This window comes from Camelus bactrianus, chromosome 6, assembly GCF_048773025.1.
Source record: "Camelus bactrianus isolate YW-2024 breed Bactrian camel chromosome 6, ASM4877302v1, whole genome shotgun sequence".
NCBI lineage: Eukaryota > Metazoa > Chordata > Mammalia > Artiodactyla > Camelidae > Camelus > Camelus bactrianus.
In genome coordinates, this window is record NC_133544.1 from 13,409,439 (window position 1) to 13,430,684 (window position 21,246).

A 21,246-nucleotide genomic window follows, 5' to 3' on the forward strand; every position below is an offset into this window, starting at 1 on the left:
TGTAGAGTCCAGAGCCAGTAAGTACGTTCATGTTGTTGCACAACCAACCTCCAGAACTTTGTCATCTTGCAACACTGATACTATAGCCATTGAACATCAACTCTACTCTGCGTTCCCCCAGCCCCTGGCAACCGCCATCTCCTTTCTATAAATTCTGTGAATTTGGCTACTCTTAAGTATCTCACATACATAGAATTATATAGTATTGGTCTTTTTTTGTGTGTCTGGCTTCAAGGTTCGTTCGTGTTGTAGCATGTGTCAGAATTTGTGCATGATATTTCATTGTGTCTGTCTATGTCTGTGTATGTTTATATAGTCTGTTAACCCATTCATCTGTAAGTGAACACCTGAGTTACTTCCACCTCGTGGATATTGTGACTAGTGCTGCTATGAACATGGCTGTTGAACCTCTTTTAACATACCCCTTTACCCCCACAAATTTATTTATAAGTGGATTGTACTGTATATGCTACTTTGTCATGTGCATTTTTACTCTACACTATGTCATAGACATGTCTTCTCAGTTAATACTGATAGGCGGTATTCTTTTTTACTTTGTGCATAATGTGTGTGCCCATGTATGGATTTATCTGTTTATGGTTGGACATTTACATTGTTTTCCATTTCTTGTTACTCTAACCATGCCTCAGAAGTGGGTAAATCCAGGAGGCAGAAAATCAGTGAGGACATAGTTGAACTCAGCAACACTGTCAACCAACTGGATGTAATTAATGGACATCCGTGGCCTACTGCATCCAGCAACAGCAGGTGACACCTCAAACTCATATGGAACATTCACCAAGATAGACCACATTCTGGGCCATAAAACATGTATTAACAAACTTAAAAGAATACAAATCATATAATGTCTGCTCTCAGATACAGTGGAATTAACTTAGAAACCAGTAACAGAAAGCTAACTGGAAAATGCCAAAATACAGGGAGATTAAACAACACACTCATGAATAGCATGAGTCAAAAAAGAACTCTCGAGAAATGTTAAAATATTTTGAACTAGTTGAAACAAAAGCATAACTTACTGGAATTTGTGGGATGTGGTGATTAAGTAGTACTTAAAGGGTAATTTGCTGCTGCAAAAGCATATATTAGAAAAGAAGAAAGACCTAGAATCAATAACCTAAGTTTCTATCTTAGGAAACTGGAAAAAGAAGAGAAAATTAAATCCAAAGTAAGAAGAAAAGAATTAGAGCAGAAATCAATGCAATTGAAAACAGGAAGTCAGTAGAACAAAATTCAGTGAAACCAAAAACTGGTTCTTTGACTAGAGCAATAAAATCAATAAGCCTCTAGCTGGGCCAAGTAAGAAAAATAAGGAGAGGACATCACTACAGATCCCATGGACACTAAAAAGGATAATATTTCTTTATGACTATGAACAGCTCTTTGCCCACAAGTTTGATAACCCAAATTCAATGGACCAATTCCCTGAAAGATACAATTTGTCAAAACTCACACAGGAAGAAATAGGTAATCTGAATAGGCTTCTGTCTATTAAAGAAATTGAATCAATAATTAATAACTTTCCCAAACGGAAAACACCAGGCCCAGAAGGGCTCACTGGTAAATTCTACCAAACATGTGAGAAAGAAGTTATACTAATTCCTGCCAGTCTCTTTGAGAGGACAGAAGCAGAGGGAATTCTTCCTAACTCATTCTGAGGCCAGCATTACCTTAATATCAAAACTAGACAGAGATATTGCAAGAAAAGAACACTTGGGATTAGCAGAGACACGTTACCATATGTAAAATAGATAAACAACAGGACCCACTCTATAGCACAGGACTATGTTAGATTTCTTGTAATAATATATAATGGAAAAGAATCTGAAAAAAAATCTATGTTATGTATATGTATAACTGAATTGTTTTGCTGTACACCTGAAACTAACATTGTAAATCAACTACACTTCCATAAAAAACAAAATTTAAAAAAAAAAGATCTGTATAGCACAGGGAACTATATTCAATATCTTGTAATAACCTTTAATGAAAAAGAATATGAAAATGAATATATGACTGGGACATTATGCTGTACACCAGAAACTGACACATTGTAATTGACCATACTTCAGTTGGGAAAAAAAAGAGAAATCTACAGACCAATATCACTCATGAACATAGATGGAAAAATCCTCAACAAAATATTAGCAAGTAAAATCTAACTATGTATCAAAAGAATGATACTGCATGGCCAAGTGGTATTTCTCCAAGGTATACAATGCTGGTTCAACATTAAAAAAATCAATATCATCCATCACGTTAACAAGCTTTATGTGAGAGAGAGAGAGGAAGAGAGAGAGAGAGAGCATTTAAACTACCACCAGGAGAAACAAAAGATTTTGTAGCCATCAGGGAAATCGCACACACATGCATGGGAACCACAGAGCAGCTCAGGGCCTGGACAGGGAGCTCCAGACTCCAGTGGGCTCTCAAGGCTTTCGGGTACCTGATCCCCAGCCCGCTCTGTCCTCAGCCTTGCGGCTCCATTCGCCTCTCTCCTCGCCAGGCTCTTCTGACTCCCTCGAGCTCTCTTACGGCTCCATCTACCCAGGAAGTCTGCTCAGGCCCCAACTGCTTCCCAGCGGCTTCTGCTCCCATGACCTCCTCAGAGTCTGTTCTTATAATCCCAGGCCTGAGGACTCTGAATGGCTCAGCTCCTCATTTTGAGCTAGGCCACGTGGGTTAAAGGTCACCCCAAACTGGTGACCCTTGTGGTCTGCCCGGGGTCAGGTTTTACCCCAGCCCAATCAGCTGAGGCCACTGATACGGGTTCGTGTAGTGTAAACTGTGGCCATCCCCGCGGGCTGAGGAGGGCATTTTCCCGAGGAGAGGGTGGGCCGGGAGACACGGAGTTTACCCGGTGTCCCCAGTCACAGAATAGCACTCTACCCACTTCAACCTGAAAATACAAGGATTATTTCCAGAGAAAGCTGTGTTCCTCTGCGGAGAACGGTATGGCACCACCTGAGGTAATTCCAGAAGATTCAAGTTCATTTTAGGAGAGCTAATTCTACCCAGCAGGATCAGGGGGATAAATACAATTTTTCATTCGGATATTAATTACTCTTGTATTCTTCCAAAACTGCCATAGTCTTAAACATTGACACAACTTGAAGATCCCTCCTCTTCCTTACATCAGGTGCAGAGTGTCCAGAAGTCACTTCTACTGGTGCCAACCTGTGCTTTGATTAACAGAGATACTTTAGGATTTATTGCAAATGATCCTGGAAGACTTGAAAAATGGCACTTTTTCTAAGCTTTGGTTGACAGTGGAATTGAAAAGAATGTTTAGATGATTAGATGGTGAGGACCATGGTTACGCAAAAACCGTGTGCTGTCATATGATGCAAAACATGCGTCTTTAAAGTGTAATCAGACATGCAGGCTGCCAGTGAGCTTCAAGGAGCTACTGTGGCTTGGTAGATGGAGAACCCGAGGGCCAGGGAAGCAAGAGCAAAGAGTCCTTGGGCTGTTTCAGACTTTGGTGAGAGTGTATCCATGTTTCCGTCTGGATCAGCACTTTCCTAACAAAGTTCATGGGCCAGACAGTGTTACCTGGTTGGTGGGCTTATTTATACACAAAATATAATTGAGTCCATATTCCTCTCAGACCTAAAAACAGTACTTATGTTTGTTTTTAATAATAGAATTATTTCAGTTTAGGAAGTGGTGTCAATTTACATAGACCGTCTGATGGTTACTCAGATTGTTCCACCAATGACAAGATAGAGGAGAAAAATCTAAAACATTTTGAAGAGAATTTGTGTATGTGGAGGGGGAAGGAGGGTTGGTTAGCTGAAATCAGAAAGATTCTAAGCAACGGTGATTAAATTTAATACTGATTAAATTAGCATTCCATGGGGACTGTTTGCTGGAAATTTTGGTAATGCCTTCACAAAGCAGCCTGGACTCAAGGCCGTTTCGTGGGAAGTGGCTCATTTGCTTTGTTCTGGTCGCGTTTAACGGTCACCCCAAATCAGGTTCTTTTTCAAGAATTAAAATGTCCCTGGTCTTCCACTTGAGAAGGCTGCAAACTTTCACTGTAAAGGGCCGAATACTAAATATTTGGCGTGAAATCAACAATAACATAAATGAAGGAGTGTATTGTATTCCAGTACAATTTTACTTGTGGACGCTGAAATTTGGATTTCATATGATTTTCACGTGTCATGAGATGGGATTCTTTTTTTAACTTGTTAATTTCAACCACTCCAAAAAGTAAAAGTGGTTCTTGGCTCTGGGGCAGTGTGGTTTGGCTTGTAGTTTGTGAACCCCTGTCCAGTCTCCATACTGCCTTTGAGGTCGGTGTCTTGTCTTTGGAGGAGAATATTCCTACATGTGAAATCTTCCTACATTTGCATGTGGAAGGGGGCCAGACTCTATGGTGTGGGCATGTGCGTGTGTGCGTGCGTGCGTGCGTGTGTGTGCGCGCGCACGCGTGTGTGTGCACATGTGTGTGCGTGTGTTTTGAGCCCCACGGCCCCTCCTGCCTCCCCCAGAGGATGAAGCCAGGTCTCCTGACTTGAGAACTTCGATTGTTCAGAACTTTGCCACTAGCATCGTAGTCTCTGTGTCAGGGAGGCCGGCCTCGTGGACTCTGAAAAGTCTGGACTGGTTCCCCATCCAGAGAACTCTGAGTGGCTCTTGAATGAGAGGGAATTGAGAAGGCAGACAAAGGTAGGAACTCGAGAGTAAAGGAGCTGAGCTTTCCATGCAGAGATCTCTGTGAGAGCTGGGAGAATTGTTGGGAGAATCATCTCATTTCTTTGCAGGCATGTAGATTTTAAAAGGCTTGGGTGTCTCTGCTGCTGCTTTTCATCCTTACTCTTAGAGGAGTAGGCAGAAAGACGTGCTTCCATAAAATATAAGCACATGGTTGTGTGTAGTACAATATTTACGGAAATTAGGAAAGATGCAAAACATCCAGTTTTCCTAAAATGATCTGCGTTAACGTGGAACAACGCAACCAAGACAGATATGCATTGTATTTAGTCACATTCGTTTAATAGGAATCATTCTTACTAGGAGGCCCTCCCCGAATCCTTAATAAATATAAAGCTTTTAAATATTTGTCCCATTTTGTAATTAGTCTAGATTTAGCAGTGGCTCTTTCTGATTTGGGAGGAAGCATGCTTGACTGTTGCCAGGCAACGGCTAATCGGGGTATTAGCTGCCAGCAAGCTGTTGGCAGTAACTGTAAATTCTTTTGTCTTGTTAACCAAAAAATGAGTGTTAAAGATACAGTGGTATATAATGTCTTTTCTGTTGTTCAAATACAGACAACTTAGGTGATAAATTCCTACACTAATGTAACCTTGTTGTGCCGCTAAAATTTATGGTGTGTCTGGGGAGCCTGTTCACTCTTGTGCTTGAGTCAGACGCGATTGCTCACGGCACCCAAGCTCGCAGAATGGGACAGTGATGCAATAGGGGCATTGTTCTGAGATTTTTTTGTTAAGTTATAAGTGGTGAGATGTATGTGGACTTCTAGCATAGACGTCCCAAGCGAGGACCCTGGTTCATGCACGTGTGGTACCATTTACCCCTTGCTGACCTGAGTCTCCATCTCCTAGTGGTCCGCAGCGAGCATCCTGCATGTGTTAAGTCCTGCGGCAGCCAGGGCCCTTGTCCTCCAGCCCAGCTCGGCCAGACACGGTGCAAGTTTTCTAGGACAAAACTAATGCTTGCTTCGTAAGCAAATGTGCTGTGTTATCCCTTGGACATTAGAATTAAGAAGGAAGGAAAAATACTTTTATTTGGTGTGTGTTTTTTCTTATTGCTATTATTATTATTTTTAATGAAACTGCACTAGATGCCAAACTTGACCCCAGACCATGGTCAGCACTCTTGGTCATAGTCACTCTTTGGTGACATGTTTCTAAAGGACACTGTGATTGTCTGTTAGGGGTCGCACAATCCACCAGGTACTTTGGCTTACGTTTTCTTACTTAATCCTTGTACCCTGGGCAGAAGACAGGGGAGACACAGCAGGTCTGCTGGGCCAGAATGGGGAGGACCTGGGACAAAAGTCCAGGTTTCCAAGCCTATCCTCTGCTTTCCCTTCAGTTTGGGTCTAGTTTTACAAAGACATCCAGAGAGGTCTAGTTGCCCAGTGAACCAATATAAGGCATCCAGGGAATGGCTTGAATATGTTTCATCCTTGATTTCTAAAAACAGCTCTTCAATGCTTTTGATAAGATTAAAAAAAAAATACCCCACGTTTGTGAGTCCTCTTTTCTTGGTACCATTTTCTGCGCCACCTCCCCCACCCCAGCATCCAGCAGTTTGGAATCTCTCATAACAGGAGGCATCTCTCCCGTCTTCACCACTGTGGTGCCCACAGTCCGTTCCCCCTGAAAGCTGGGCGATTTGGACTTTCCTTGCCAGCCTCACTGTTCTCCTGGGCTCCAGTTCAGCAGAAAGAAGTGTCATCACCAGAGGCTGCAAACCCATTTCTGTCCCTTGTTAGGATTTTCCTTCCTTCCTTTCTTTCTTTCCTTTTTTTTTTTTTTTTTTACTACGAGCCAGACTCTTTTAGCATCATGTAAACACGCTGGGGTATGTTAACAGCTGCCTCTCTTTTAAAGTTGAACCTGCTCAGAACTAAAAAGGGGCAGGCTTTCAGGTTCTGCTCCAGTTTGCATGTGACACCATCAAAGCTATTTTTAGTGGAGTGATCACCGGCAAGAAGCTGAAAACGGCTGCTTTCAACTATAAACAGTGGAAAGAAAGGATCATTTATGCACTGCTGCAGCTCTTGAGTCCATTTATACAGGAGACAAAGGGGTGTGGAAATCTCTTCTTCAAAGTTATGCAGGCATCTTGTGCCTGTTCAGAGCCCCATCACCTCTGCAGAGAGGAGTCATGTCAATTTAGCGCTTGGCTGCCTGGGCTCTGAGTTAAACTAGATGAACTGATAATGGTGAATTATAGGACTGTCCTTCTAGTTGTCCATTCCAAAAAGAAGGCAGTGTATAGATGCTCAGAAACATCCAGTGAACTCTTCTTTCCTGTCGATCACAAAGCAGGAAGTGAGAGTTATACACACATCACGGTGCAGTGGAAACAATGTGAGTCACTCACTGGCTCAGGACCCTCATAACTTCACCTCTCCGAATTAAATTCTTAGCTGCAAAATGAGGATCCTGATGCTGGCTCTGTACACTTCATTGGGCTGGTCTTGCCAGCAGATGCTTATTGAACCCCTACTCCTGCCAGCTGTGGGGAACTTTGAACTAATAAGAGAGTTGCTGCCCTCCAAGAGTTCATAGTCAAGCCACTTAAATAGATTACAATACAGTGTGGTGCATGGAGGGAACAGCAAGGAAGAGCCGGATATGCTCCGGGCACAGATGGAGGTGAGAAGGAGGCTGGGGAGCAGAATTTTCAAGGATGCAGAAGAGTTTGCAAAGAGGACAAGAGAGGGAGGGATGTTTGCAGGCGGGGCAGCTCAGTGAGCAAAGACAGGGGTAAGAGGCATTCTGGTGTGTCTGGGAACCCATGAGCAACTTGGTATTGCCAGAGCAAAACAAACAAAAAACAAGACAAGGCAAGAGATGAAGCTGGAGCAAGCTGAGCCAGTCACTCAGCACTAAGAAAATTGCGAGTGACTCAGGCCACAGGGAGCCCAGGGAGTGGTTTTGAACACACGATTGACTGAATTCTGCAAAAATTAAAGTGGAGTCGTTGCTAAGGAAAGTCCACATACCTGCAGATATGAAGTGGTGGCAGTTTATCTAATGCACGTGTTGTCAGGATGCCCTAATCATAAAGCAACGTCCCAGGAGGGGCTAAGCCTGAGATGGCAGTCCCCAAACTGGATGGCATGTGACTCCGTGGAGCATTGCCTTTGAAGGAGGGTGGTGGGAAGTCCAGAAGCAAGAGTCTGGGAAGACCTTTTGGAGCCTGATTTAGTGCTGGGCTCTGCAAGCCAGCAGGGAGCATGACTTGTGTCCTTCAGATGCTCTCAGGCCAGGTGTCACCAGGGAGGACGTAAAGCATGCGCTGCATGTGGTCGGCGGACACCCGACAGTGAGCGCAGTGACCAGGCACCAGAAAACACGGTCTGTTCACAGGGAGTCAGGTTCCCAAAGGTTTCAGGAAGCTAAAGTTGTCCTGAATATGCTTAAAGTTTCAATTACGTGGTAATTCAAAGAAGCGAGAAGTGCAAAACAAAGCAAACCCAAAACCTCTCACACAGGTATACTGACTGTCTATACCCAGGAGTAAATGTCCCGAGCAGTCCCCGTGGACTACTGAATGGTGTGAGGCCAGCGCGGTCCTCACACCCCCATCTCTGTAACTGGCGGGGAGCTAACATTGCTTTTCTGCAATATTCTCCTTGAATTTAATACTGTTAAGAAAGTTTAGCAACAGTAATTGCTTCATTGTCCTTTAAGGAGAGAAATGGATGTTTCTGTAAGTTTTCTAAAAGAAACAGAGGGGCAGGAGGTGTTAGGTGCTGAAGAGTCGTTACAGAAGCTCTGGCCCACGTGGTGTGGGAAGAGGACCAGTTCACTTACTTGGGTTTCCTGGCCGTTCCTTCTTTGCTTTTCCCGAGCAGGGCTCAGGGTACACGTGGACAGTTTGAGAATAAAAGAGTCACAAGCAGATAATGGCTTGGTGCAGGTGGTGAAGGAGGCGGCCCAGGATCACGTGGAGAGGAAGGAGCATCTTCGAAGGCAGGGCCAGCTCTCTTTGCTGAGTTGGAAGTGTTAGGATAAAGGCATAGTGAGTTGCTGATGCCAATCACAATATTTGTTGCCTGGGCAGATGTAAGAGGTTCCTTTTGGGAAATGGAAAATTGCCTTTTGTCACTTCAAACCCAACCATCACTAGATCCAATAAACCATAAGAGAAATATTTCAAAAGAAATAAACTGTGCCGGATGTACAACTTCAGGGTTTGAGTGCCTGGACGTGGTACCCTTGATAGAACTTCTAGACAGCGGTGTCCTGCCCCATAGCATCAGCTTTCCAAAATCAGCATTTATGTCTCTCATCCTCATGGTGGGGTGTGGGATGTGACTGGCTCTCAAAGGGAGGAAATGAATAGTCAAGATAAATCAGTTTCCCCACAAATAGGTCATTTTCCTGTCTGTGACTGGTTTTCAGCATCGTAGGGGGTACTGGGAATCAGACTGTGTCCCAACCTCGTATTAAATGTTTATATCTCTTGATCTCCACAAACCTGAATGATAAATAGGTCATAGTGACTTCGGTCTCCATTACTGAGGTTTTCCTGGAGGTTGTGTGAGCGCAGTGGAGTAGTGACGGCTGACTTTACTACCGTTACCTGTGTGGTGCGGCGTGTGGTCGTCATGGCCTCAAAACAACGCTTTGGTCCTGGGACAGAAGATAGGAGTGTGGCCGGCCCTTCCTGCTTCTTGGTGATGGGATGGCCCAGGGAGTTCTAAAACCTGCCATTGAGTTCAAGGCAAAATGATGTTTTCACTCAAGAGGTACTTCCTCTTAAGGAGTGCATCTCAGGGCAAGGTTTCCCACGGCTTGTCTCCAACTACATGACACTGTCTGAGGTCCCCAGTGGGTTCCACCTGTTCAGCTGAAGCCCCTTTGCACAGTCATCAAGATCTTCACAAACCATTGGCAAGGGAGGGAGAGGGGGGTGGGGTTCCTCCGTCTCGATGCCCCTCCAGCCCAGCATGGCCAGAGGGGAAGGCCCAGGGGCTGTCCCTGTGCCACCCCAGGCCACTCCATCTCAGACCTGCCATCCTTTCACAGGCTGCTCCTGGAAGGATCTTCGTGTCTGGATTCATGGGCAGTGACCCTGAGATAGAGAAATTCCATGACAAAGCCCCCAGTTTTCAACTCCCCAGGAAGGGACCTAACAGTCCACTGAGGGCTGCTCTCTGGGCCGTGGTCACAGCCGGTGTGTCCTGAGCACGTACAAGGTGCCAGGCCCTGTGCCGAGCACCCAGCTGGTGGATGACACCTTTGAAGGGCCTGCAGTTTCCCTGGGGACGCAGCCAGAGAACTGGCAGGACAGTTGGTATCAAAGTCTGTGTGTTGATGGCGGGCCACCTGGCCTCCAAGAAGGGACAGATGAAGATCAAGTCAGGGTAGGCCTCGTGGAAGAGAGGGAACTGTCCATGGTTTTGGCCCACAAGAGGGTCGATGTCTAGAAGGTGCTAGTGCCCAGTTTTATTCAGGGCTTACTAATCGAGGGACCCAAGGGCTGTGGTCTGACGGCTGTGGGGCCAGAGCAGTGCCATCCTCTGTACAGCTCCCGATTCTTTATCTGTTTATCCATCCATGTCCCTGCGTCTTGGAGGGCGGGATGGTTTTTTCACTGCCATGTCCCCATAGGAGGTGTGAAGCCATGTTATTCAGTGAGTAGATGAGTCAGAGAAATAAAGGTGGGCAAACTGGCTCCTGTTTCCAGAGTCTTGGCCCAGAGGAGCAGAAGCACCACCTTCCCTACCTGAGGGTCTGGTTTGCCGTTAGGGAATGTCTGCTTATGTATTTACTTAGCTGGCTAGCTAGCTACGATTTGTTTTTACATTAGAGTAAAATACACATAATACAAATTTATCATCGTAACCATTTTTAAGTGCACAGTTCAGTGGTATTCAGTACATTCACACTGTTGTGCAACCTTCCCCACCATCCATCTCCGGAACTAAGTTCATCTTGTAAAACTGAAACTCTGTCCCCATTAAACAGTAACTCCCCGTTCCCTCCTCCCCGCAGTCCCTGGCAGCTAGCATTCCACTTTTCGTCTTTCATGAATTTGACAACTCTAGGTGCCACATGTAGCGGAATCATACAGTATTTGTCCCTTCGTGGCAGGCTTATTTCACTTAGCATAATGTCTTCAAGGTTCACCTGTGTTATAACGTGTCAGAATTTCCTTCTTTCCAGGCTGAATAATATTCCATTGCATGTATTTATCACACACTTTTTATCCATTCATCCATCGATGGGCACTTGAGTTGCTTCCGCTCTGCCTATTGTGGATAATGCTATGAATCCGAGTGTACAAGCGCCTCTTTGAGTTCCTGCTTTCAATTCTTCTGGTATATACCTAGAAGTGGAACTACTGGGTCATATGGTACTTCTCTGTGTAATTGTTTGAGGAACCAGCATACTAGTTTCCATAACGGCTACATCATTTTAACAGCGTGCCGCGGTTACTTAATTTTGTGTGTCTTGCCTTTCCTCTGTGAGCTTTGCACACACAGTCCTCCTCCCTTCTGCTCCACCTGTGTCCTTTGGCCTGGACTGATGACCTCAGTCAGCCCAGATTCAGGAGCTGCCTCCGCTCTCTCCCAGCCACGTTTGAAAAAGTTAAGTTTATCCCATGGCCTCTGGGCAGATGCCCTCTGGGGAGTCCCAGGCTGCTCCTGAGATGAAGCTGGAACCAGACCAGCCCTAGACTTGTAGCTCCTGGAACAGCTGCTCAGCTTTCCTCAACTCCACCATTTTCATTGTGATTAGTGGGTTCATTTGCATCTAAAAGGCGTAGTTTTCTTATCAGCACCATTGAGTTGGGAACCAGTGTGCTCCATTTATATAGAGTGGCCCATTTTAACCAGGCCCATTAAGCAGTAAAAGTAAATGTGGGTGTTTTACAAATGCAAATATATCATGCAAATAATGTACTTTATGCTGAATGATGCCTTGGTTTTCATATGTAAAATTAGAAACTGTGTAGCACAAAGATAATGATAAACACCTTTGCATCTGTTCAGAAGATGTATCATGAGCCGTATGCATCTGAAATTGTAGCCAGGCTGCAAGCAGAGTTTCTTCAGTATACCCAAACATGCATGCCGTCTTATCAAAAATATACATGTACTTATCCAGTTATTTATATATTCCTAAGTAATCAAGAAATCACAGAAAAGAGTAATCCAAATTAGCTAACGTATTACTTACCATCAAAGATGAGGTTTATAATTTTGTTTCCATTTTTAAAGATTTTTAAGTTTTTATCAGAGATGATGATAGTGGAAGAAGAAATACTACTATATAGGCTAGTCCCTTTGTAAGAGAATTGTATCTGTTAAGAGATTTTTTTAGAAATCCTACTGTTTGAAATAATTCTGTTTATGATGTGCAGGTAACATTTCAGCTGTTTTACGCCAAAACTTAGTAGAATCATGACAGCTGTTTTCTGTGGCCAGTGAACTTGGCTAAATTCTAAGAGGGGAGTCACCTTTAGTCTCTGCCCACATGGGGTTTCTCCTCTTTGGAAATGTAGGACACACACCCATGGAAAGTGAATTAAAGGAATAAGACAGCAGATAAGGAAATACCACAGAGTACAGTCAGTTGCCAAATTGGCTACAGGAATTCTCAAATTCAGAGCGAGGAGAGGTTCCAGTGTGGGAGCGACCAGAAAAGATCTGGGATTTGAATTAAACCATAAAGGATGGATGGGAGTCGACTAGGTGAAGAGAACAGGGGAGCAGGGCATTTCAGCAGAGGGGAACAGAACTGGCCTGAGTGGGCCATAGATATATATGGGGTATGAGTGTGTCCTGGAGACCTGTGTCAGGTGGCAAGTTGGGGGCATGTTGGGAAAGAAGATAAAGGCTTCTTTCTAAGCAGGCAGAGAACCTACTGGACTTAACTCTGCCTTATGAGTTACTGGTTTTCACCCACCTTTTTATACCACCAAACTCTTGAAATGAAAAATTACGAGGGTGGGACCAGGTAACCATGCTCCAGGCTTATATGGAGGGTAGTAAAAGTGTTGAGAACGTCCCTGAGAATTCTGAACTTTCATCTGGGTTCTTGAGTTAAGGAGTGATGCCCCTCAAGTTATGAAGGACGCTTTGTGGAACTCGAGGCCATCTCACACAGGTCTCCCTAATGCCTGCATTCTAGGCTTCAAAGACTGGCGTCCTTCGCCCAACGGGCCTGTGTTAGTATGTGGTGCAGGTCATATATGTGGTTTTCTGTGATACCCTGGTGATCAATCCACAGAACTGACAGTAGAATTCCAGTATTTTTTTTTTTTTTTTTTTTAGAAATTCTCCCTTCATTACAACTATGTTGGCTGTTTTATTCCTGGGGAAACACAGTCTGATGGTAGCTGTCACGGGTCTAACAGGGTTGCCTTGCATGATTTGTATTCTTTTAAGTTTATTAAACACGTTTTATGGCCCAGGGTGTGGTCTGTCTTGGTGAATGTTGCATGTGAGTGTGAGAAGAAGGTGTCATCTGCTGTTGTTGGACGCAGTAGGCTTCACATGTCCATTGCATCCAGCTGGTTGATGGCGTTGCTGAGTTCAACTCTGTCCTCACTGATTTTCTGCTTCCTGGATCTGTCCACTTCTGAGAAAAGGGTGTTCAAGTCTCTAACTATGAGAGTGGATTCATCTCTCTCTTTGCAATTCTATTAGTTTTTTCCTTCATACTGTTCCCAGCACTAAGACTACGGCAGGAATCTGCTCTGCTGCCTGAAGACTAGCAGGCGCGCTCTGGCGTCCGTAAGTACTGGGTTAGGATAGGCTGGTCTCGCCACATCCCTGTCCTTTGCCCAGGCGGTTTGGGCTTCTGGTTCTTGATGTGCTGGAGGCCACTCTGGCGGAGATGCTAACAGCAGGGGACCTTCAGAGACAACACTTAGGTTGGTCTCTCACTGCCCAAAATTCTTTGGATTTTGATTCACTTCTGGGGGTCCTTCCTGCACGCATTCATTCTCTCTCCCTCTCTCATTGCACATTAAAAAAAGTTTTGCTGTGGCAAAATACACATAACATAAAATATATCATCTTAACCATTTAGATGTACAGTTCAGGAGTGTTCAGCACATTTACAGTGTTGGGTAACCAGTCTCCATAACTCTTTTCCTCTTACAGCACTGCAACCCTGTACCCATTAAACAGCTCCCTGCTCCCCCTCCCTCCAGCCTCTGGCAACTCTCATTCCGCTTTGTCTCTGTGAACTTGACTGCTCTAGTCAAGTGCAGTATTTGTTCTTTTGTGACTGGCTTATTTCACTGAGCACAATGTCCTCCAGGTTCATCTGCGGTGTGGTGTCCTGTTCTCTTTTAGATCCACCAATTCACATTTGGCAGCTGTTCTTAGAAAAAAGTACTTTTTTAAAAGTACTTAGAAAAAAGGGGCTTGTCATAATTTTCTTTCCTTAGACTCACAGGAAGTCCAGGCTGGTGAATACAAGTGCGGATCTTGCCAGAACCTCCCAGAGTCTTGGTGACATTGAGCCGGCTCTCACAATGATGAAAGCTCGTGGGTGTAGGGAGAACATGTGACAGATCACATCATTATGCCAAGAGCCACCTTCAGGCTGGACGACCTGTTAACTTACAGAGTCCCTCATGGGAGCTGGAAGTGATGCAGCTGAGAGTGGGAGGCCCAGGGAGACGCTGAGTGTGCTGTTTGGGTGGGTAGGTGCAACCTTGGGACTTGCTGGCTCAGCTCTAGTCTTTTTATTTTTTTTTCCTTTTAAGTGGAGGCACTGGAAATTGAACCCAGGACCTTGTGCATGCTAAGCACGCACTCTCCCACTGAGCTATTTCCCTCCACCCACCCCTCCGACTCCCTCCGCTCAACTCTGGTCTTAATGATCAGCTGGATCGATGTTCTCAAATGCCAGTTCACAGACTGCCTTTTCTGGCAAGCAAGACCCTCTTAACCTGAGGCCAACTTCCTTTGTCACAAGTGGGTTTGGTTCCTGGTACCAAAGGTCGCATGATTTTGTTAGAGCGTTATTGAAATGAGACATTTGTGGCGCCAGCCTTGTATTGTTTCTGCTTATGGGGCCCACTATCTGTCTTTCACACATGGTGAGCCTGATTGCTTTTTCTAGCCTGGGGTTTTGCCTTGGAGAGATTCCTAGTGAAGCACCGTCTGCAGCCCTCTTCCATGGAGGAGGAAGGCTGAGGGTTTGGTGCCAGAAGGAAGACTGGCAGAGAAAGCTGGACGATCAGGAATGAAATCGGGGTCGTTGACGTGTGTCTCTGTGGTACGGCGGGCTGACCTCAGACTGATTGGTGACCAGCCACGTGATGCCTTGGACAGGTCCCTCCACCTCGCAGGCCCCCCAGCTCCTCACTGACAGAGCGGGGAAGGCGGGTCCTGCCTGGCCTGCCTGCAGGATCGGCGGGTCCCGTGGAGCAGTGTTGGTGGCTGTGCTCTGTACATGGTGCTTTGGCATCTTATCGTCAAACAACGTGAGCACCTTCATAAGGTGATTAAACCCACTCCGGTGGGTTTAAGGGGCCCTAGTAGCCACTTCACTGGCATTTAGGTGACTTGAGTGTGGAGAGTCCCCCATTCTCTGTAGATGCCGCCCCACTCTCCCCTCCTCAATTTGCCACATGGATGAGTGGTTTCCAGGGTGGCCTGAGATCCTCCCACAGAGACCTCAACCAGTAGCTGCTTCTCTGAATTATAGTGGTTGATATACACTGGTAAATAATTTCATATACTTTTTTTAAAGCTAACTTTAAGCTTTAAAGGCCAAGTAGCCAAGGACATCTCCAGATGGAGGGAAAAAATTGGTTTGGTGCTTCCCCAGTCTGCAGCCCCTGGAGCCATAACCATTGGCATCTCTACATGCATTTCTAGTCTCTTGAGATAGAGTCATAGGAGGTCGGAGCTAGCTGAGTATGACAGTAAGCTCCTAGAGGCCATAAAATATGACTTGATTTTTCCCTCCATGTCTAAGCACAGTTCTCAATAAGCACTTCATAAAGCTTTGACTCTCCTAACAAGGATATACCATGTTGAGGGACCATCCCAAAGAAGGGTGTAGAATATGGCACCAAGGAGCTTAAAAGCTTTGCAATTAGTGTGGCAGAAACCAGCTTACCTTGAGCTAAAAATTGACCACAGGTGAATTCATCACCCACAACAGGGGCCACGCGAGAGCAGGTGGCTGGGCTGGTCCAGATCGCTCTCCAGTGCTGGAGTATAGCTTATACCAGCGACACAGCAGACCGAGCAGAACAGTGATCAGTGACTTGGGTGCGTTGAAAGGATGCTGCAGAAATCTTTAAGTAGATTTCTATCACAGAGAGAATTTCCCTTATCTAAACCACTGGATTTACCCGCCCTCGATTCCCCACATTTACTCCATCCCTGGCGTCTACTCATTTTTCAGCCAAATCGGGGTCAGGATAAAGAGGAGATTTGGGTGGAAGTAAGCTGGATATTCAGGCTCCTGCAGTAATACTCAATTATTGAATTCTCTAGAAGCACCAGCTCCTCTATAATGAAGTCCTCAGTTTTTAAATATCTTTAGAAATCAGGTGATTCAGTATTGGCAACAGCCAGCTTGCTGTTTCCTGCTTTCTTATAAAAATAAGATGGTAAAAAAAAAAAAAAATCCCAGGGGCTGGCCAGGGTTGTTAAAAGATAATCTTAAGCATTTTAATGTACGTTATTCTTCATGCAACTTTGAGCCTTAACAGCCTCAAAGCTGAATAGGACAGGAGTCAGATAGAAGGAAAATGGGCTTGCAGCCATCACCCCGCAGCCCTCAGGCCCCAGCCAGACCTACCATCGTCTTGCTTGGATTCCCGGTCACGGAGGGGCCCCACCTGCCAGAGCAGAGAGTCAGGGCTGCAGGGAGAGCCTAAAGCTGAGATGCATTATTCTCACTTCCTTTGACTGGAGTGGATCCAAACCAAAATAAAAAAAGGAAGTTCCACCTACATCAAGGTTCATACTGTGGGTTTTCTAACAATTTCGACATTATTTTGATGTCTGACAGCACTCTTAGGCACTAGTACCTTTCTTCCTTTCTCGCTGCTCCTCCCACATCATGTCACGTGTCCCCATCCCTGCGGTGCCGTTCGGACCTCTGCGGAGGAAATGTTGGTGAGCAGAACGTGTCGCTGACATCCCTCCTCCTTGTTAGCAGTGCTGCTGTCCTGTGTTACTGGAGACCCTGGTTGATTCTGGAACATTCAGTGTATAGTCCTTCAGATTTTTTATTCTGTGTGTACGTGTGTCTCCCGGTCTGCCAAACTTACAAATGTCTGATTCAGACCAACTTTTTAATTTTTCACTGTTGAAGATGATTGATAATGCATTAACCAGTATCGTTTGCCACGTTTTATTTTGGAGAAAGTAATTTATACTTCCTCTTGGGCTGGAGGCAGTAACAGTTTTGACGAAGTGCCCTCTAACATTAATCTAAACCAATTCTTGATTTAGAATCACCTCCTTTCCACTCCAAGGATATTTTCCTAAGACTGGCTTGGTAATAAAGCTTTTCACTGGGTGTCTTAAAACAGTGAAAATGCTTGTCTATAGATGTAGTAAACTGTCTTTGTGATATATCGATCTTTCTTCTTTTCTTGCCTCTCTTGTTACCAGACTGTGGGTGGTAACATATCTGCAAAATGTTTTATAGGATACAGAGTGCAACATTTTAAGCCAAGAAATTTAAAACGGGATACGAAACAAGAGGATGGAGGAGGGAGGGAGTCGATCAAGGTCATATCTGTATATTAAGGATTTGGTGAACCAATGTTGCAGTTTTGTTTACCTGCAAATGATTTCAATGCCCATCAGGAAGCAGGGTCAAGACAGTGACCAGACACCCACACGGACGGGTCCTGCACTTTCAAAGATGAAGCCCACTCATCATAAAACAAGCCTAATGGTTTTTAAAGCTGCACTTTCAGAGGGTGTACAATGCATAACTGGGAACGTGTTTTGAGGCCATTTTGAAGGATGTATTTGGAGAAAGGGTGGTCTGAGCGCTGGTGCATGGGTGTAGACGAGCCTGCCCTCACGCTGGCTTCTCTTCTGTTTCAGCACATCAGGTCCACCCATCTGGCCGGGCAGTACCTTCTTCAAGAGAAACGGAGCCCTTCTACAAGGTAGGTCTCTAGCAGCCCCTGTCTCCATCCCCACTCCCCCACCCCTCCTCTGAACTTGGTGTCCATCAGGAGTTCTGTCCTGTTGCTGAGTGGGCGCTCTGGAGAAGCATGAGTGTTGTGGGTTGGGTCTGTTCGTCCAGTTCTCTGTATTTCTTCCTACTCACGTCTTCTGGTTGCTGTGAATTGTTAGCCTGAAACCAGACTGCTTCTTTGGTCTGTCGTCACTCGTCATATTCTGGAAGTGTTTGGCTTGCTTTGGTGACATTGGAATCATGTAGAAGTTAAGATGCAAAGATAGTGTAAACTGGGCTGATAAAGAAAAAACAAATCCCGTACCGTATTCCCAGTGCCTGGGCTGCGGGGAATGTTGTGGGTGTTCTGACACTTGGGTCATCGTGGAAGTCCACTGGTTCTTGGCTGTCCCCCGACATCCGCATGCGCCTGGAAGGGTCTCTGTTGCCTGTTTTGAGGCTCAGAACACCCCTCCCTCGCCCCTACCAGCATCGTTTGCAGGGGGACTTCCTTCCTGTGGCGCAGCCCACCCTCTACTGCCTTCCACAGCTTCCTATCCAGGGCACTCAAGGATTTCAAACTGCCTGTCATCTCTACTTTTGCTATCAAGTTTCTTTAAAAACGGCCCACATCAAAGAAGAATAAGTGGCTGAAAACAGCAGCAAGATGCGTTCTAAATTCTTTGAGAAATTACATTGGGGTGATGGCTACTTTGGGTGTCTGCTCTGCAGATCGGCTGGAATCGGCTGGCTCCCAAGGGCCTTCCAGCTTCCCTTCCCTGTCAGCCTCTGAGCTGCACAACCGGCCCAAGCAGATGGCTTTGGTTGTAACCAAGGGCTTAGGAACCATGCTGTGGAAGGAGTTTCAGTGCGTTCCGGTTGGTTTGGAGCTGTTAAGCCCCTTTTTCTTGAGTTACGTGCTGCGGGCCGGGTGTGCATGTGAAGGAGTTGAACATAAATGTAGCTGAGAAGAGAGGCATTTATCTTCAGGTTTCCAGAGCAGCTCAAACAATTGTGAGACACGTCCTCACGTTTTTTGGGGGTTTTTTTGCTATTGTTTTAAAGGCCATACAGTTGCATGCTATCTTTTTAATAGCCTGTGAAATTGGTAACTTAAGGATTTCTTTGCATTTTTTGCTTGGTACAGGTGAGATTTAGGCTGCCAGTTCTGATTAATCCTAATTTTAATGACCAACCTAGATATCCTAAATATTTAAAGAAAAAAAAAAAAGGAAATCCCTCCACTCTCAAAAATTAATACATAGTTTTTAAAAAGTCTGTTCCGTTCTCCCTTCAGAAAGTGTAAATGGAAATCAATTATGATGAGCCTTTGGGTGTTTTTCCCAGGGAATTGTGAAGTTACGTGCATCTTTATTTCTCCTGTAGATCTGCGGCGGTGATATGGACATCATTCATGGTTGGATTATTTTCACAAAAGGGATTTTAGTTACTTAGAGCATTTTCTTATAGGATTTTTATTCATTAAGTTCCACATTAGAGATGATTTGCTCTAAGCGTGTTAGTTTTGGGTTATTTCTGCGGGGCAGAAGCATGAGAGAAACTTGATAAGGTTTCTGAAGTTGAGTGGTTTCACTCATTCTGTCTCATGGGTGGTCGACTGTTTTTCTCATCTTCATAGGGTTAAGCGTTCTCCTAATTACTCTAGGCATTGAGAATTAAATTATTACAGATTTCAGATGCTCATTGAATCCACGTTCACTTCAATAAAGCCCATTTATTTATTTTTTTGGTGCATGTGGAAGAAGGATCTTGGGGAGAATTTGGGAGTGTGGGTGAGGATTTGTTCATGGTTTTTTTCCTGTGATGTTTCTTTGTTGGCTGTATATGTATAGAGAGTTCTCGAGACACATATCGTGATGAGGTTTTTTAAACGCTATGCATGTTCTTCCTAATTAATATTTTTGTATTTCTTTGGTGCGTGGTACTGATGAAGTTGCTGATGCCCGTGAACAGAAGTTCAACAATAAAGATACAGGCATAGAAAGAAGGGAGCTGCCCCATCGTGCCCGCAGAAGCTATTGGCTAGAATCAAGTAGAAGAAAAGGAACCTGATTTATTCTCACTTCATGCTCACTTTCTCGTCTTTATACTTTGTATACGGACCCATTTCTTCTTTATATCTGTAGCAAGCAGGAAGATGTTTTCCTAGGTAATCAGACTAGAAAAGAACTCTCTTAATAGGTTCCAGCCACAGGGATTGGGATTGAAGGCCAGCAGGATGCTGGAAAGAACCCGGTGCCTGGAAGCGAGGTAGAAGGTGAAGCGTGGTCACCCATGGTGATGCAGGGACCCAGCGCCAGGCCAGCAGAGCCAAGCCTGACCCTGGGCCCCGAGCACCAGCAGAACTGGTTAAACCAGCCTGCAGAGGGGCCGGGGAGAACTTGCTCTCGCGGAGTCACCCTAGGGGCTGAGACTAAAACAGTCCAGAAGCAGCAAAATACACGGATGGATGTGCCACATTGCTTGGAGGACGAGACCTCGTTTTTGTCAGGAGGGAGAGAGTGTGGTGGCTGTCACTTCTTGGCAGAATTGACACTTGCGTGCACAAGGTCTTGAAATATAGGTAGATGGGGTCAGGTGGAAACAGAAAAAGGGCGGACAACAAGGACTCGTGGGCACGAGAGGACCACGGAGTGAGCGATGGGGACGCTCGGGGTGGGTGCGGAAAATGAGGGGTTCTCGGGCACTTTGGGATAATGACATCACGCACCCCAAGATGTGTGTCAGAAGAATGCTGTGATTTCCAAAGAGAGGATAATGGAAGTTAAAACCTGGGTCAGAGGAACAAAGTGGCGTACTGGTTGCCGAGGGGAATCGCTGCGTATCGTCTAGCACTTGTCTTGTTTATAAGCTGATGAGCAGAAACATAGTACAGGTATTTTTTTCCAGCATAAACCCAATTGCAAGAATTAACTGGAAGCACCTGAGGTCCCATCAAGGGCGGCCTCTGTGTTTTGGTTCTTCCAGAATCACTGGCAAGGGGGCCTGCTGAATCATCTCGCAGTTTTGAGGATAATGGGGTAAGATTTGGTTTGGATTACACCAGGCATGGGTACTTAACATAATTGGTCATTTCATCAATTCACAGTATTTGTCTTAAATGCCGTTAAGGCTGCTAGAGACGGTTTCAGTATGTTAGCAGTTTCGGGGGGGTAGAGAGTGCTTCAGTTCTTGTACAATAGAAACCTCGCCGAGTGCCAGAAGAGGACAGACCCTTTGTTTCAAGGGGTCCCAGGATGGGGCCAAGCAGATGAGTGTGCCTTTTTCGGAGCCCTTAGGAGTGGCCAGCTGACAGGTGTCTCCAGCTGTACCCTCTGCCTGTCTCTGTGACGGTCCCTATGTATATGAAATATATTTTTTAATTTTTTCA

At 45.2% G+C, this 21,246-nt stretch overlaps 1 protein-coding gene across 4 annotated transcripts in view; it reads left to right on the forward strand.

Annotated features, from left to right (window-relative positions):
• Positions 1-21,246, forward strand: part of FOXN3 (forkhead box N3) — a 364,758-nt gene that overhangs the window by 230,848 nt on the left and 112,664 nt on the right. For all 4 annotated transcript variants that reach the window (XM_045505824.2, XM_074365166.1, XM_074365167.1 and 1 more), the window contains one exon: positions 17,780-17,844. In XM_045505824.2, coding sequence (XP_045361780.1) covers positions 17,780-17,844 — 65 coding nt within the window. The remainder of the gene's footprint in view (positions 1-17,779; positions 17,845-21,246) is intronic.